The 15,497-nt window shown below is 52.4% G+C and overlaps 5 protein-coding genes across 5 annotated transcripts; 2 read left to right on the top strand and 3 right to left on the bottom strand.

Annotated features, from left to right (window-relative positions):
- Positions 1 to 3,106: 3,106 nt before the first annotated feature.
- On the bottom strand, positions 3,107 to 3,868 carry B0I36DRAFT_350549 (uncharacterized protein; the record flags this gene model as incomplete). The annotated part of the gene is made up of 1 exon (XM_046156913.1): positions 3,107 to 3,868. The coding sequence occupies one exon, from the start codon at positions 3,866 to 3,868 to the stop codon at positions 3,107 to 3,109; it is 762 nt and encodes a 253-aa protein (XP_046012011.1).
- A 2,516-nt stretch (positions 3,869 to 6,384) lies between these two features.
- B0I36DRAFT_364211 (uncharacterized protein) lies at positions 6,385 to 6,810 on the top strand (the record flags this gene model as incomplete). The annotated part of the gene is made up of 1 exon (XM_046158929.1): positions 6,385 to 6,810. One exon carries the CDS (start codon positions 6,385 to 6,387, stop codon positions 6,808 to 6,810), a length of 426 nt encoding a protein of 141 aa, XP_046012010.1.
- A 133-nt stretch (positions 6,811 to 6,943) lies between these two features.
- Positions 6,944 to 8,223, bottom strand: B0I36DRAFT_350548 (uncharacterized protein; the record flags this gene model as incomplete). Its single annotated transcript, XM_046156912.1, has 4 exons — positions 6,944 to 7,002; positions 7,222 to 7,288; positions 7,801 to 8,113; positions 8,165 to 8,223. 4 exons carry the CDS (start codon positions 8,221 to 8,223, stop codon positions 6,944 to 6,946), a joined length of 498 nt encoding a protein of 165 aa, XP_046012009.1.
- Positions 8,224 to 12,450: 4,227 nt separating this feature from the next.
- On the top strand, positions 12,451 to 13,734 carry B0I36DRAFT_326249 (uncharacterized protein). The gene is given in 4 exon segments (XM_046154316.1): positions 12,451 to 12,642; positions 12,730 to 12,975; positions 13,008 to 13,526; positions 13,542 to 13,734. 4 exon segments carry the CDS (start codon positions 12,463 to 12,465, stop codon positions 13,683 to 13,685), a joined length of 1,089 nt encoding a protein of 362 aa, XP_046012008.1. The 5' UTR covers positions 12,451 to 12,462; the 3' UTR covers positions 13,686 to 13,734.
- Positions 13,735 to 14,798: 1,064 nt separating this feature from the next.
- On the bottom strand, positions 14,799 to 15,461 carry B0I36DRAFT_291481 (uncharacterized protein; the record flags this gene model as incomplete). Its single annotated transcript, XM_046151736.1, has 1 exon — positions 14,799 to 15,461. One exon carries the CDS (start codon positions 15,459 to 15,461, stop codon positions 14,799 to 14,801), a length of 663 nt encoding a protein of 220 aa, XP_046012007.1.
- Positions 15,462 to 15,497: the final 36 nt, after the last annotated feature.

Here is a 15,497-nt window from a genome sequence, read left to right as displayed (position 1 = left end):
CATACTTTCTCTCACGTTTAGGGCCAGGCGAGGTCAACCAGCAGGCTCCGAAGCCGTGATTGAGTACTTCAAAGTCACGTCAATGAGTCTACTCGCTGGTTCTGGCCTTCTCGTCAAGTCTTGAATGTTATCGTCATTCAGTGTTCTTTCAAATGTTGCGCATCGAGTGCGAGACAATAGGCTGGGCATCAGTCTGGAGCAAAGCTAAGGCTCGTTTGCGCGGGCTGATACTCTTGCGAGAGCGCTGAGAAGTCGTTGATGACGGAACCGAGATGGTCAAATTGTACAATGGTGATGCGACAAGTGATGGTGCGGCTTGCGGTCTTGCAATTGGAGCAGAGACTTACCCTCGCGATGGTCCTGGTGTTGACGCTGTGTCATCTGAAAAATGGGTTCCGATGCCGCTGTCACTTCGTGGAAATTTGGCTCCGTGGAGTTGAAGATATGACAGGGCGTCTTCGGGTGGCACGTTGTCGCAAACTTGCGGCTTCCACCCGAAACTCGAGCCAGCAAGGTTGAGAGGTCTGTTGCTGATGGGATGCCGCAGTGGCCGTTGATAGTGTTGTCGATCGCGATTGGTGGTAATCAGGTGATGGTAGGAGTTGTGGTCATGGACGAAGGAGGGCCTGTTTCAATATCGCTACGGCTGAACGGTTCCGAGCTACTTGCTCAATAGGTGTTCGTGGCTTCTGGATCACAGGACGAATGGTGAGTTCCACTTCTTGATTCAGTGTGTGGTTTTGCTTCCAGTCAGAAGGAGACTAGCGTACGCTCATCCACAGGTCCGCCACGAGCCCTAGGGACAACGGGCTCCGCACCGCCGTGAAGCCGTGCCAAGTACTCTGGCCCTTGCCGCACTACCAAGCCTAGGTACTTCTCCCTGTTCCGTCTCCCCGATCACCAAGGCTGGTCGCAGCACGCAACTTTGTGCTGGTCTGTGCGTTGCACAAATATGCATCAAGAAATCCCAGGAATGCATGCACGCGCAACGCACCGCTGTGGCAGCTTAAATGCACAACGCGGCGTCGCGCATGCCGCCAAGCCAAATCTTGACACCAATCACGAGGGCCTCCGGCCATTGGCTTTCGCGCAATACCGATGTTGGAAGTTGGGCACCACTATCAGGATCTTGGTCGTGCATCAGCCTTAGGCTTCGAACCTAGTTCGTCCAGTCATTCCGAAGCACCGCCTTGTTAGTGTGAAGCATGATGCGTAACATGTTGCTGCTGCTCATGTAGGCCGCCATGTATTTGACGGCTCCTGTCATACGAGGAAGGTGCTCATGTTGCTGTATGATGTATCACAAACTGCAAACACACAGTAGTACATGAGACTAAGATCAACAAGGTTTCTCGGCTGTCGGCCACTCCTCAGGTCATGCCACGTCTGCAGCTTTCAGTGGTGCCTAGCGGGAGCACACGATCATGAGTAGACATGCACAATACAATACACAAGTGAGCATGCCGAAGAATCAACTTCAGACCTATCCATAGCAAACAGAGCGCGGCACTCATCCGGCAGGTCACGCTCGATATCAATCGCATCAGCACCACTGTGGAAGTACCACCAATGTCACCGCTGTCTGTGTTTGCTTTGTTTTTTTGGGTTGTTTGCTGGACCTCGCCCCTGCATTCGCAGTCTTTGCGGGAACATGCTTGTCAGGCGCTGCATGACATATTGCTACGATGTACATGAGGGCAAACATTGTAGTCTCCACATGTGAAGGCAATTTAGTAGGGCACTGCTCATAAAGTCTACAAAGCTCGCCGTGCTCAATATAATAAGGATAAATGCCCCTCAGTAGAGGTTGATCGAAGATGGCACTGACACCATGACAGGTAGTCCAAAGATTTGGCTTGGTGCTCAACAGTGCGTACATTGATATTCTGCAACACAGAAGCTCATTACCACACTTCCCTCACTTCATCTTCCAATCCCATAAGGTACCTAGTACCGCTTCGGCCCTGCGGTACGCGTTAGCGTTCTCAACGATTCTTCCCGGCAGCTGGTTTCTACTCAGCCATGACCTGCTTACGAAAAACGTCCACATCGAGTGGAAAGCGGCTCAGCGCATGCTGCACTTGTCATGCCCGCAAAGTTAAGGTTAGTGTGCTCTATTACCAAACTAAGTGTCTAGTTACTAAGACAACTGTCAGTGCAATGGCTCAAACGTGTGTTGTCCTAGCCGAGCACCTTCGACGGAGCCAACATCATTGGCGTTCACCAGAAGTCCCTGCCAGTACAAGCTTAGAGAGAAAGACGTCAAGACATGCGAGAAAAGTCGATCTCGGCGAACGAAGAGGAGCTATACGATCCATGACATGGTCTGCAGTTGCTGCCTGAGACTTTCGACGACTGAGCTTCACGATTATAACCATTATGCGCAGCGTGATGGTTCTAAAGGGTTTTGTGAGAGAACCCAGGCAATCGCAGCTAATTCAAGCACCATGACCACCAGTCGAGAAATTGGGGTTTCGCAGTCTGCTGGTGTACATCTCACTTCTGCACAAGCACATGAAATGGATCTGACACACAGAAGAGGCTGGGCAGAGACAAACACTTGTGAGCAAATCAGCATAACTGCTCAAGAACCCACAGATATGACAATCGACGAACCAGCCACTGCCGCCTATGGTTTGGTCTGCTTGTTTGCTGGATGCGAAGACATTTGGGGGGATGAAGAAGAGTTGAGAAGTCATTTCATGGATAAACACTCACCAATTCGAGCTGTGATCTAGTGTAGATATGATCAACGTTGACTGGATCAAGTAGCTAACAAATGAACCTGCAAGTTGTTGAGTGTATTCGGAGAAGCGGTGACTCGCAGTCCTTCGCTCATGTATGTCTAAGATCTAATCTAGTAGTGCTGGACATGCTAGACCCGGAGAAGTCCTGCGGAACGCAGAGCGGTGCGCAGAGCTCTTTGCAAGGGCGCCCGACACTGTGGCACTGAATGGCTCGTTCTTAAATGGGGCTTCGGCAGATTGGACACGTCCGCTGCTCGGCAAGCCACGGCAAGATACACTCGTCGTGAAACCAGTGATCACAAGGCAGAAACGTTGCCATGTCACCAGCTTTCATGTTTTCTATACAGATTGTGCACTCGTTACTGTACTCTGGATCCAGCGACGCGCCGTCGAGCGGCCTTTTTAGCAGCGGCTGTATCGGCTTCACAGATGCCATCGCTGCCGCGTCGGAATTTGGGCGTGCCAATTGTTAAGATGCGGGCGATGGACTCTATAGCGGGGGATCGATTCTGATCGGAGCTCTGATGATTAAGCACGCTGTTCAGTTGCAGGTTGGTAGTTCGCTGGTTGAAGTCTGGCACGAAATCCAGACGGAAGTCCTGTGCTCCAATGTCGGGAACGACGTGCCCGTCAGTATAGGCATCATGATTGAACGGACGTCCGGCGAAGTGTGTCCATGATGCTAGTTGTGACTCGTTGTCTTCTGTAGCCGGCGAGCCGGGCTCGTGTCTGGCACGACCAGTTCCCAACGTTATGAGGTTGCTGAAGTTGATTGGTCTTGTCGAGGCTGGTCCTGATAACATGCTATTTGGAATGTGACGAGAGTCGAGGTCTTGCCAGAGATGGTCAGCACGGCCAAACCCCCTAGCGCCTCCTGTCCGCTCACTGTAGTTCCCGGACCTGATAAAGTCCCTACCGTCACCAGGATTTCTCGTTTGTGCGCGCTGGCCCAAGGACGGTCGTGAAGAGTGGCCGGGACCATGTGCTGCGTCGTATTGCGCATACGATCCAGTAAGATAGTCATCGAGGTCGACTTCGTCAGGGTCCGGAAAGTGGCCGGGTCGGTCATCGTTGACGACCCAGGAATCCTGCGAACGAACCTCTGCACAGAGGACAACCATTTAGCCAACTCTCTTGTGATAAGACTGCTGTAACCCACTGAAAGGACTCACGTATGATGTCTGTCGCATCTCCTTGGTATCTCGGGCAGTGCAATGGATTGCTTTAGACGTAGGCGTCACACGAAACTACCTCGGGCCCAGGTGTAACGCTAGGAAGCTTGTACCATCAAGCATCAATAGTTACAGTATGGAGAGTGAAGAAAGTAGAAGCCCTGTGCACACCGTATTGATAATGCTTTGTTGCGCCGAAATAGCGCCAAACCAGATTCACCGTGTCCGCCAGGTTGATACCCCACGAGTTGGGATGCCAAGCAGGGGCTTCTGGCCTTCAACTGAGCCAAATCCGGCTCTCGGAGTAGAGCCGAGTAGAGCCGGGAATGGCTGGCTCCAGAAGCTTTCGCCGTCGCATAGGCGGGGCTCGCCTGTGGAGCTGCGAAGGGCATTCCTCGGAAGCTGGAGCGAGCTACCCCTGCTCCAGTTTGAAGTCGTTGGATCTTCCCAATTAGGAAGGAAAGTTGTGACTGGTCTATTGCATCATCATTGTTTCCTTATTGAGAATAGTGCTCCTCCGCCAAGGTAGCCCAGGTTCTTGCCACTCGGCAGCGAATCACCTCGCATAATATGGGCGCAGCAGCCGCTCTATTCGCAGGTTTCAATTGGCTCGACACTATTAACGAGTACTTTCTGTGTCTCCCACCGGAGCGCAGGCAGAGCGCACTTCCGGCCACGAATGAAAGACAGGCTTTTCATCTATCACTGCTGCTTGACAGCCCACCATGGATTCTGGATGGGTAGCGACCAGCAGTCAACCGAAGTAGGACCCGCTGCCGGTCTTGCTAGAACCCCGAGGCGACCCAAACGCCAGACCCCGTTGGGATCATCTCAAGGTGCCTGGAGGAGAAGGCGTCGCAGTCAGACTTTACGTGCTCGATCTTGGCTCGGTTCAGATGACGTCAGGAAGAGACAGCAAGGCTTTCACCGTCAGCAGTATGCGCTAGCGAGGCATTACATCCTCCGCTTTCATCAGTGATGATAGAATACGTGGCGGACGATGCTAGATAAGGGACCATGTCACACACCATAGGAAGACAATTCACAAGGCAACAATAAAGCTAGCTGTAAGGCACAATATACCAGGTACCAGCGGTATCAAGTAACAGTGCGTGTCTTGTGGTACGTACGTTAGACTGCTGGAAGACGAAAGCACGTCAAGGCACATGCATCTTGAAGGTCGTCTCCCAGGAAGCTCTCCTGCCTATCCTCGCTTCATGCTCTCCGCGTCGCGACACAGGCGACAAGCAGCGCAAAAGATCTGAGCAGTTCTTAGCCTCAGCATAGCTTAACTTGTTGGTCCACTTCTGGCTGAGGAGACCTGTGGGCTTCACATGAGTTGGACGCGAGATTTCAGTGACGCACACCAGGCGGTTGGCATCAACGAGCACAACATACTTCGCGAAACTTAAGCCTAAGTCCTGGGCAGCCTCTTCATGTGCACGCGAATCATCTCCATGGTCCACGAACAGGCACCTTCCCTCTGGACGAGTCTCACCAACATCGAACCTCCGTCCACTTCTCCCTATCACGATTTGGCTGTCGGGCCGAGGCACCTACGACTCCTCACACCCGACGAGCACGAGCTTGAATGGCAAAGCACCGGGAGATGCACACGGCCCAGCCCATATTTTGCAGCGCCTAGATGAGAAGCCGGGGCTGTACCGCACTGCACCTTGAGTGGGTAGACCGCAGGAGACCGGCGTGGAAGGGTCTCGCAAGTGATCTTGGTCTATATATTACACTGGCCCCAATTCTCAGCAACCGCTACAGTTCTCTGTAGTCTTCTGCTTCCATCATTCATTACCATCGGACAATCCTTCCTCCAAGCAGACTTTGGTTCTCGCGTACTCAATAAGATCACGGCAGACTTCGAAAGCGCTTGTGAACTCACTCGAACTCCCAACAACCACCTCTTGCCATCATCAGCATACGGCCGGAAAGATGGAGTCTTCCAATGGGCAGCAATGCAACAGCCCAAACGCTTCTGGCCAGACAGCTCACATCCACGGGACTCGTCCCGCGATCGACCAGCTCATCCACGACGATCCCAGTGCAGAACGTGAGCGCGATGGTCTCGGAACAGATCAACCTCCCCGAGCAAGCCTGCTCTTTCGTTCTCGATAAGGGATGACAAGCTCCGAAACCGCGATCGATTACACACAGAGGGACGCACACAGACAGCTTTGAGCCAGCTGCCATCGAAGACGCCTTGCGACATCAAGCGAGAAGCAGAAGGTTTTCCAATCAACGCAGGACTTGGAGAGATCAAGACCCCAAAAGTCGAACCAGCATCGGAAGATCCGAGCATGACTCGCCTGTTAGGCAGCCCTCCCTTGGTCCCCTCAGCAACTTGTTTAAACGGCAACACGGAGAAACGTCACAAGCGGCCTCGGGAAGACCCTGGACCCCTTCCGGACGCCCAACGACGCAAAAGAGGGCGGAATCCTTTCAAACGCCCAGTCATGGTGCCTCGCGATCAGAGCTACACTGTTAAGAAGTTTCGCTGTCAAAAGGACCCTGACACTGGCCATATAGTGGTTCATGTCACCTGGGAGGAGTCTGTGGTCCCCATCTCAGCCTTCCCCCTAAATGGGACGTGGCAGGAGCTCGAGAAGCATCTGCAAGGAGACTATCCGCCACTGTGTCAACACAGTGGCGGTTCTGGGATCTGTGTTGATGCGACGAACATTGGGGCATATATGGTCTCACGCATCCGAGTGAGAATGGTCAATGGCCAGCCGGAGATCACAGTGTTTTGGGCTGATACCGAGGAACCGTTATCTGTGCTCGATAGCGACGCGCGAGAGACCGCAAAGAAGCAGATCATCAAGAAGTACGGGCGTAACGTATGGAACTCGGAATCAGAGCGCGCTGGGCTCGAGGCATGATCAATATCAGTCCCATTTCATATCAACTATCATACATTATCTTCGCGCGAGTCGGAATACTTCTGGAAAAGTGAAAGGCAATGTTTTTTTGCGCCATGTCCAGCGGGCGTATCACAAGTCATCCTTGCTCAGATCAACGGCGACCGAGGTCGATGGACGCGAGCACGATAGGATCAGGGCACTGACCCTTGTCTGTTGTAGTGCCACATCCCCGCAGTCTCGTTAGTTTGCACAGTTACGGCGCTGATACGTCGTGGTACGATTGGAGCCACAGCAACGGCTTCGTTACTAAGCCAAGCACTCGCCAACCTTCGGACACAGCAGCATATTGGCAGCACCACCACCACACTGGGAAACTTCCAGATTCTTCACGGGTTGCGACATATCGCATGCTGGGCCAGTACGACATACTGGCCTTGGTTTGCAAGCACATTCTCAGGGCTTCGATGGCTTCGACAATGATGACTGAGCTGGGAGCCTAGCGCCACATATCATCACTTCTATCACCGTTGACACATCACGCGACTGGGCGCACGATAGCGCCATCAGGGATGGCATGAAAGTCATCAGGGACGATGCAGGCTGGTTTCTGAAGCTTAGACATACTGCCTGCGGATCTCATCGTAGTAGTGATAAATATCAAGACAAGCTGGCACTGAAGCTGTTCACGTAAGTTCATTACTTTTCAACCGCAGGTTGTTCTATGCGAATCGTCTGACGCGTCTCTGCATAGATGTCCTGTTTGACTGGCGCCGTCGTGTAATACAATCACCGTGTCAATTGTGTCACGGAATAGGGAAGATCCCGACGTCTGGGGTTACTGGGTTCCACTTTTCCGCCCGCGAACAAACGGTGTTCGTATTCCGAGCGTTGTGACTTCACACCTTAATCAATTGACACCAACCATTTGCCAGGCGTTGCCTCTTTATCTCCATCCTTCACGCTGCTGCCATGGGGGCATTGGCTTCCGTGGAAGTGCGTGCTGCGCACCAGGGCCCATTCCATTGCTCCTGTGAACTTGGAAATCTCTGCGGCGTGCAATGTCCAGCCAATGCCCGGTCCGAACCCCCAGACATCCATGATGATAGTCGAGGAGCGCTGCAGCAGATAGTCAGGCACTATTGATTCAGTCATCGATGGGCTTTGTGGTGAGAGATCGTGGCGATCATAAGGTCGTATAGTCGGTGCCAGGTTCGAAGCTGGATCAGGAGCACAGAGGTCGACGAAGACGATTTCCGTGAGCTTCAGTGTTGATTCGCGGGCGAGTTCCCACAACAGCGGCCAAGTGATTTTGAAGTTGGTACTAATGCGCAAGCACCGCCACTGACACCTGGTATGAAACGTGATGACATACTTCGTCTGAGCTGAAGCTGTGGTCGTGCAACCACGGACATCGTTTAGGGTGGCGGCCATGGTAAGCAGCATAAGCGTCTCAATACTCCTCACAAAGAAACAATGATGTGACAAACAATCGACTCATTCTTCTTTTCAAATGAGGAAAATGAATGTGTTTTTTAAACCAACCCCCTGGTGTGGCCCACCCACTTGCCGTTCAGTGTTGCTCGCAAGTGTCCATTTTCGCGACGATAGAACACCCACAGAGGGCTATTTCTGGTCTTCTTCCCAGAGACTCGAATCTGGCTCCCTCGGTGGAGCTACAGGGGCCCTGCTTGGAGTCACGACCTTGTGGTTCCGACGGCAGAAAGTCTTGGCTGTCGTGGGTGAATAAAGGTCTATGATCTCAGAGGCCTACCTCAACCTTGCGAATACACCCGCTTTCATGTTAACTATCAGCATGTGGACTCAGAATCAGTGTCAGCTCTGTGGCAACGTTCTGTACGATCTCGATCGAGTAGCAGTGGAGAAGTTACCATGCGTCAACTTCGCTAAAGGAGTAACGATATTGGAATATCCAAACTAATGTATGAGGCGTCCCGTCCTTGCAGCAGTACGAGGACTCCAAGATGACTCATTGGTGGCGGCGGGCACCAGCGAGGAGGATTCGTTAAGGATGGAACCTGCGTGCGGGACAAATAGGACAGTTCAACAGCTGGTCTGACCAACCTTGCTGCAACTCGCCACACTCTTCAGACAAGTGCAGCAACGTTGACGATCTTGTTGGCCTCTGCCATGGCGGGGCAATGCACAGTCCCAGTAAGGTTTTTGAGGATGACCGTGTTGTCCCACCACGGTCGTTGCGATACCATGTACATGGCCAGTGACATAAGTGAGAACACATGAACGGCATCTTGCATTGACGACGAAGTATTGGATAGATCGATTCGCCGTGAACCGTTTCAGAGGTGCCTGAAATCATGAGAAGGCCAATAGATCTGAGGTGCTGTTACCGCAGACTTCGTGATGTTGGCGCCGAGAATTGCGCCATGCAGAGTTGACTGAGTTGAATAGCTTATGCAGCTGGCCTTTCGTCGCATTGTAGTGTGAAGAGCTACTTGAATTCGGACTAGTTCGCAATAGAAGATCCCCAATTTTCATCACTGATTATGCCTGCTCTGCAATTGATTTCATTCAGATTCATCGTTTCGCAGCACAGCAAGGAACACCGCTAGTAACTGCCTATACAAGACTTAGATATACGTCCTACTATCTTATTATGCTATATATTTATCGTAAATGTTATTCGCATGTACCTCCGCGTTAGGTCTTGGAATGTCCGCATCAACCCAATTAGGCATTTGCCCGTAGAATACCCATTCATGACCACACTCTAGGCAATCGTCATTGCCCTCAGTCATTACAGGAAAGCAAGTGTCGCAAAAGTAGTGGTCTTTGGATCATCAGTAATTGGATGCTGAGCTTGGACGGAGTGGATTCATTTGGGCACTAACCGCAGTCTGTCCTAAAACTGGCAGACTTCACCTGGCACCCGATACACTCAACAACACTCTCGTGGCCATCGAAGGCCTCATGGTCTTCGATGGGAGATTCTGGTCTGCTCACGGAGTCGGTTATGGTCTGGGCTATCTGCTGGCCCGCAAATATGTGGGAGGATGGCTGAGGCCGTGGCTGAGTATTGCGAGTGGGTGTGAGTTGAGCAGAGTTCTTTGCTGTGGCCTTGATAGATGTTTTGCAAGTCCCCGGGCGGTGTCTGGGTCTTCGAGAACACAGAGACCGACCTCCATGATGATGCGGGGCTCTGAATCCCGTAAGTTTTTGAATATAGTGAAACGGCTTGCTCTTCATTGCTTGTTGTCGTAGTGAAGCTTCTCCGGGCTTGGATGAAGAAGTGCGGATCATTCGTCGTGACATGGTGAGAGTCCTCTCAGGTGATACTGAGGAAGAAAACCTGTGCGTAAGGGCTGGCGTCGAGGGGGTTCTTATACAGGTTTCGAGCTAGGATGTGCCGGTCGCAGTTTAAGCTGCAGGGCTGCCTCAGCGTCATCATCTTGGGGGAGCAGGAAGCACTTGAAGCCTATGGCCATGATCCAAGTCAAGGAAGTGGATCCGGCATGAACATCACGACACAGAGTCTGACTGCGATATTGGCCCTGGCGCTACAAAGACGATTACGCAGCAGCACTTCCAGTCGAACTCGAAATCGGTATACTATTTCTGCGCACGATCCGCCTTGTCTTCGCCATACTAAATGACACGTGAAGGATGTGGGACTGACATGGTATCTGTTGAACTGAGATTGTTGTGTGTATTGTCTTTTTTCTAGGAAGCACCCTTCCAACGTGCATCCTCCATATCTACAGTGGATCCAGCAGGCAGGTGAGTCAGCAGCCCTGCTGACTCAGCTGCAACTGCTTCCAAGCCACTGTCCGACCTCCACTTTCAACAGTATCATAGCAGCCGACGCGCCTGCGGCGCGCAGCTAAAGAGGATCACTTCTGTCATTACCAACAAGCATCTGCTACACCTCCGTGCTGGGTCAAACTAAAGGGGGTTATAACCCATCCCGCACATCGAAAGCAAGAAATTTCGGTTTCTCTTCTTCTCTCCTCCCTACAGAAAACACGGAGCATTCCCCACAACAACGACACAGGGCTACAAGCACAAACGAAGTAAACGGAGACATAGAGGACCCGACATTGCGGCTATGTCTAAGAAACGAGTCCATTTCCCGCTGGTGTCGACTGGAAAAATAACGGAAGCACTGTTAGGCCACCGACGGGAGGAGCACGTAGCCCACGCAGCTGAGAGTCTGGCGGAGAGGGTTGCGGGGGCGATCTGTCTGTGTAACCCCGGTCTTTCTGACGGAGTACAATGAGGTATGGACGCCTTTGAGGGAAGGTTGGTGAATATTCTGGTGGCGTGGTGTCACGAATTCAAATTGCCCTTGGTCGGATTCAGGAAACAGACTTCCGAACACCAGACGATAGAGCCAGACGTTTCCATGGGTGCGGAAGAGGGAGGCTGGACTGTGTGGCCGGTGAACATGCCAGCTCGTGATTGCACGGAGCATGAATGGGTCTGGGCCAGCTTACGACACACGATATTGACGTTGAGAACATTGGCTAGCCTTCTCAACTCGAATGAGCTAGCCCCCTGGGTCATTACAGCTCCGGAGATAGTGACGCGCTTGGGGCGCTCCCTCGAGTCTCCGGCTTAGAGGGCACGGGAGTGAAGACCACCACTATCTTTATCACGAGATTCTCGTGTAGGTAGAGGAGAGGAAAACAACTTCCGACTAAGCCTTTCTTGGGCCAGTCACGGGACAACAGAAGAGCCTATTGCCTCCTTGATACACGGAGAGATAGAAACTTAATCAATGATTGTGAGCCAGAGTGAACACAGTGAATGCCACAGAGTAGACGGCGTCATCTTGTCTATCAAACATCAAGAAAGATTGTGAGATATTCCAAATGCAGTAAATCTGACCCTCAAGGAGACAGAGTCACCCTGCATGGGGATAGTCCTTCATGTCTGGCCTGTGCAAGGGTGGTCTCAAAGCCTGTAATAATGTACGTGGACTGGAGTCAGATGCGGCGCATCGTGCAGGTGTTGATGGTACTTCTGCCACAAAACCCATGCAGCGGATGCCCAGAAAGCTACGTACTACTCAGGCATGATCATTTCAATCCCCAGTGCAGAGCTCGACAATATGACAGACATGCAACGGCATGCGTGCGTTCTATGCGCCTCTTGTGCCTCCCATCAACAATGGTCGAACAGAGCTCTCGGGGCAGGTCCGAGATACCCCGCGTGCGCTCCAGTGCCGATGACGCCGAGCCGGTTGTGGCCCCTCGGGCCAAGCGAGGCCAGGTTCGGAACCCAGGCGCCAAAACCTGCTCGCGCGCGGCAAACGAAACTTCACCGGCACAGGCACACAAGTGGGCCGCGTGACAGCCGCCCTCATGAGAGCGCATTGCGGCACAATGATACAGTACAGTACTGTACTGTATTGGTGCTATGCTAGAGGGTGGAGCTCAATGTTGATGCGGAATATACTAGTACTTGCTTATTCTGCTATTTTACCATACATAAAGGAACTGAGTGGTGATGCTGCGTTCGTGTACTCGAGCAACCTCACCGCTCGCCCTTCGATCGCTCGTTCATTTCAGTATATTTGGGCTTTCCGCACGAGGAATTTCTCTGAAAGCCTAGCAACAACATCTCTACCGACAGTATCCTGGCTAAAGCGTCTAGACCCCGTATTTCGGAAGACATCTCATGAGGTTAACGGCGATGCGGCTAAACCCTGGCCAGTTCAGGCCAATTTTTGCATTCGCGAGCATCATTTGCTTTGCCCTGTGGGTTCTTCTTGTCCACTGCGCTCGCCAAGGGACTCCCTCGATCGGCCTTGCGCCTCGTGATGATAGCTCGAACATATCCATAATGGATGCTATATACAACGAGACACTCGGTGTGAGTCTCAAGTAACGCATGCTGTTGCAACATATACCTCCTAAACCATCTTGGGTCCTACTAAACCTTTTCCGAATCGAATAATAGTTCACTCTTCCCGAGCGCACCGACAAACGAGATGCCCTCAGCCTCAGCTCAGCCCTTACAGGGTTCAAAATCACCTGGCAGGATGGCGTCAAAGGCGAGACCATACCCGACACAGCCTTACCAGTTGGCTGGAACCGCAAAGGCGGCGCAAAAGACACGAATTTAGGATCCTGGAGGGGCCACGCCAATGCAATGAGACGTATAATCGACGATAATCTACCGTCGGCACTGATCGTCGAGGATGACGTGGAGACTGGGATGTGAATATCAAATTTCAGCTTTATAGGTTCGCACTGGCGGCAAGAGAACTGCAGACTGAGGGAAGCTGGCTTCACGAGGATCCGTATCTTCACAAGAATAATCCCAATCCTGTGACGCAATCCCCGTATGGCCGACATTGGGATCTGCTCTGGCTCGGATCATGCCAGGCCTCTTTCAATGCGGATCTGCCAGAAGACCTATCGATTCCCAAAGACCAACAAGACAATCGCCAAGTATTGATAGAAAACGATGACACAGTGCCCTCGCAGAAACACCGATCAGGAAATAACCGCTTCGAATGGGACGCATATCCGAACAACACGCGCATCGTATATGTCCAAGGTGATCACATTTGCACCTACGCCTATGCGCTGACACAGCTAGGTGCGAGAAGGGCGTTGGAATACATGTCGCTCAGAGGCCAGCACAAGAACTTCGATCACCACTTGAGTGATCTTTGCCACACGATGGGAAATGGAATGCGGTGTATTGGGATTGTGCCGAGCTTGTTTGTGCATCATCGTCCGAGAGGGCTGGTTAGTGGTGACTAGGATATTGGATATGGTACCACAGTTGGCGCTGCGAGTCCTGCTTTTAGGGAGACTGGCAGTACAAATGGTATCTTGTATAGTACGAGATTGAATTTGCAGAGGTTGCTTAGGAGTGAGAAGCCAGAGATGCAGTGGGATGATTAGCGAGGGGAGTTGCTCAACTGTCCACCTGGAGCAAGTTACGAAAACCGAAACGCTTGGGAATCACAATTTCTTGACATACACGAGGCATGTTTCTGGGACGAAAGTAATGGGCTGCTAACTCTGCACGAGCTGGCTGGCAAGTGTTCACTGCGCGTCTTGGGATACTAGACATATTAGCCACCACTGTAGCACGAATTGGCTGCCCTCTACTCCACTTTCGGCAAGGGCGCCCCGCTTATTCACCGATAGAGGTGGTGTCCCAAGACCAGGGTGTCCCGTGCGTAGAACTATTTGTGCATGGCCTTTCCGGGCACCGATTTCGAAATTGACTGTAACAGGATGTCCAGCACGCTCTAGCTTCTCGCGACATCACTAGCGCGCATAGGATGGTCTCCGTGATTGTGCGCTATGGCATGTGAAGCTTAGTCCAATTCTGGCTTCTTCGTGCCGGGAGTCTGCCGGACCCCACTAACACCCCTCCCCCACACACCACACATTGCATGTCAGCCGCGCCGCAATTGGCGCGAGCAGGAAATGGCGCCTCCGTGAGCAAGGCGAGTGACATTCTCTTAACTGGGTGTATGGCGAAGCGTAGCTGGGCGAAATTCTTCAGCTGCCCAAGAGACTGCACAGAGCTTCTTCCCAAGGGATGAGCACTGCCACCAGGTTGTGGACGGTGCCCCTGCGCATGGTCGCATACTACCTCAGCTTGCGAGGATTACGTTACCAGCTGAGGAAGTCTGCAACGCCGTCCAAGTCAGGGCACAAATGCAGGCGCTTCTTCACGGGTGCATGGATTGTGTAGTCACAGTGATGATGGAGCACGCAGCATGATGCTCTGGGTGGGGTGGGGGTGGGGTGGGGTGCCCACTCGCCAAGTAAGCCCCGCATGGACTCTGAAGCTTGATGAGTCAGGGGATATCTTTGGATATCTGTCGCACCCTTGAGATATGGGATGGCGATGGGATGGCGATGACAATCGGATCTCGTAGGAGAGGTATATACATAGGTGATTGGGATCCTGTGCATGGTCTCTGCCTAAGCTAAACAGGCGGATGGAAGGAATGAAATATGACGAGTTTGTACATCAGGGCCATTTCTCCGCTCTTACTTTTACGCCAGGTTAAAGGCCTTCTTAGCGGCGTCCCAGTACTTTCTACGCTCGTCGTTATTCGCATCGACGCCCACGCACTTCATATGCGCCTGGTAGACATCGTCAACGTTAGGTTTAACACCCTTAGCGGCCTCGCGGGCGGGGGCACAGTCGGCCTGTTTAGCGTAGAACCAAGGGCCGGACCTGAAGTTATATTCGTCGGCGGTGACGAGGTCGAGGACCCTGTTCTTAGCTTCCATAGTGTCCCCAGGGATAACCTGGCCTTTAAGCTTTTTAAATGACTTCGCAAACTCGAGATTGTACTTATAGACCTGCATGTTAGAAGTTCCCTGGCCCCAGTGGAATTCTTGCTCCTGGGCCGGGTTAGTAGACTGGAGGTTTCGCTTATACCTGAACTCGACGGACTCGAGGGCGATTAGGGCGAGGATAGAGGCCATAGCGACGGGCTCGTAGATGTCGTAGGCTTGGAAGGCCTCAACCATGGCTGTACCGACCTGCACGTTTGTGCGGCACTGCCGGGCGTCGGCGCAGGTTTTAGATGACGGTGCGATCTGGGCGACGATGTCGGCCGCGACGAGATCGGCGCGGCGCTCGAGGGAGGCTGCGGTGGTGGTGCCAACCAGCAGAGCGGCGGCAGTAGCGATAATGATAGAGGTCTTCATGATGTGTTCTTGAGCGTGTGTCTGTACGGTATAGAG

Source organism: Microdochium trichocladiopsis (genome assembly GCF_020744255.1).
Source record: "Microdochium trichocladiopsis strain MPI-CAGE-CH-0230 chromosome Unknown B0I36scaffold_6, whole genome shotgun sequence".
NCBI classification, from domain to species: domain Eukaryota; kingdom Fungi; phylum Ascomycota; class Sordariomycetes; order Xylariales; family Microdochiaceae; genus Microdochium; species Microdochium trichocladiopsis.
This window is presented reverse-complemented; position numbering and strand designations above follow the sequence as displayed.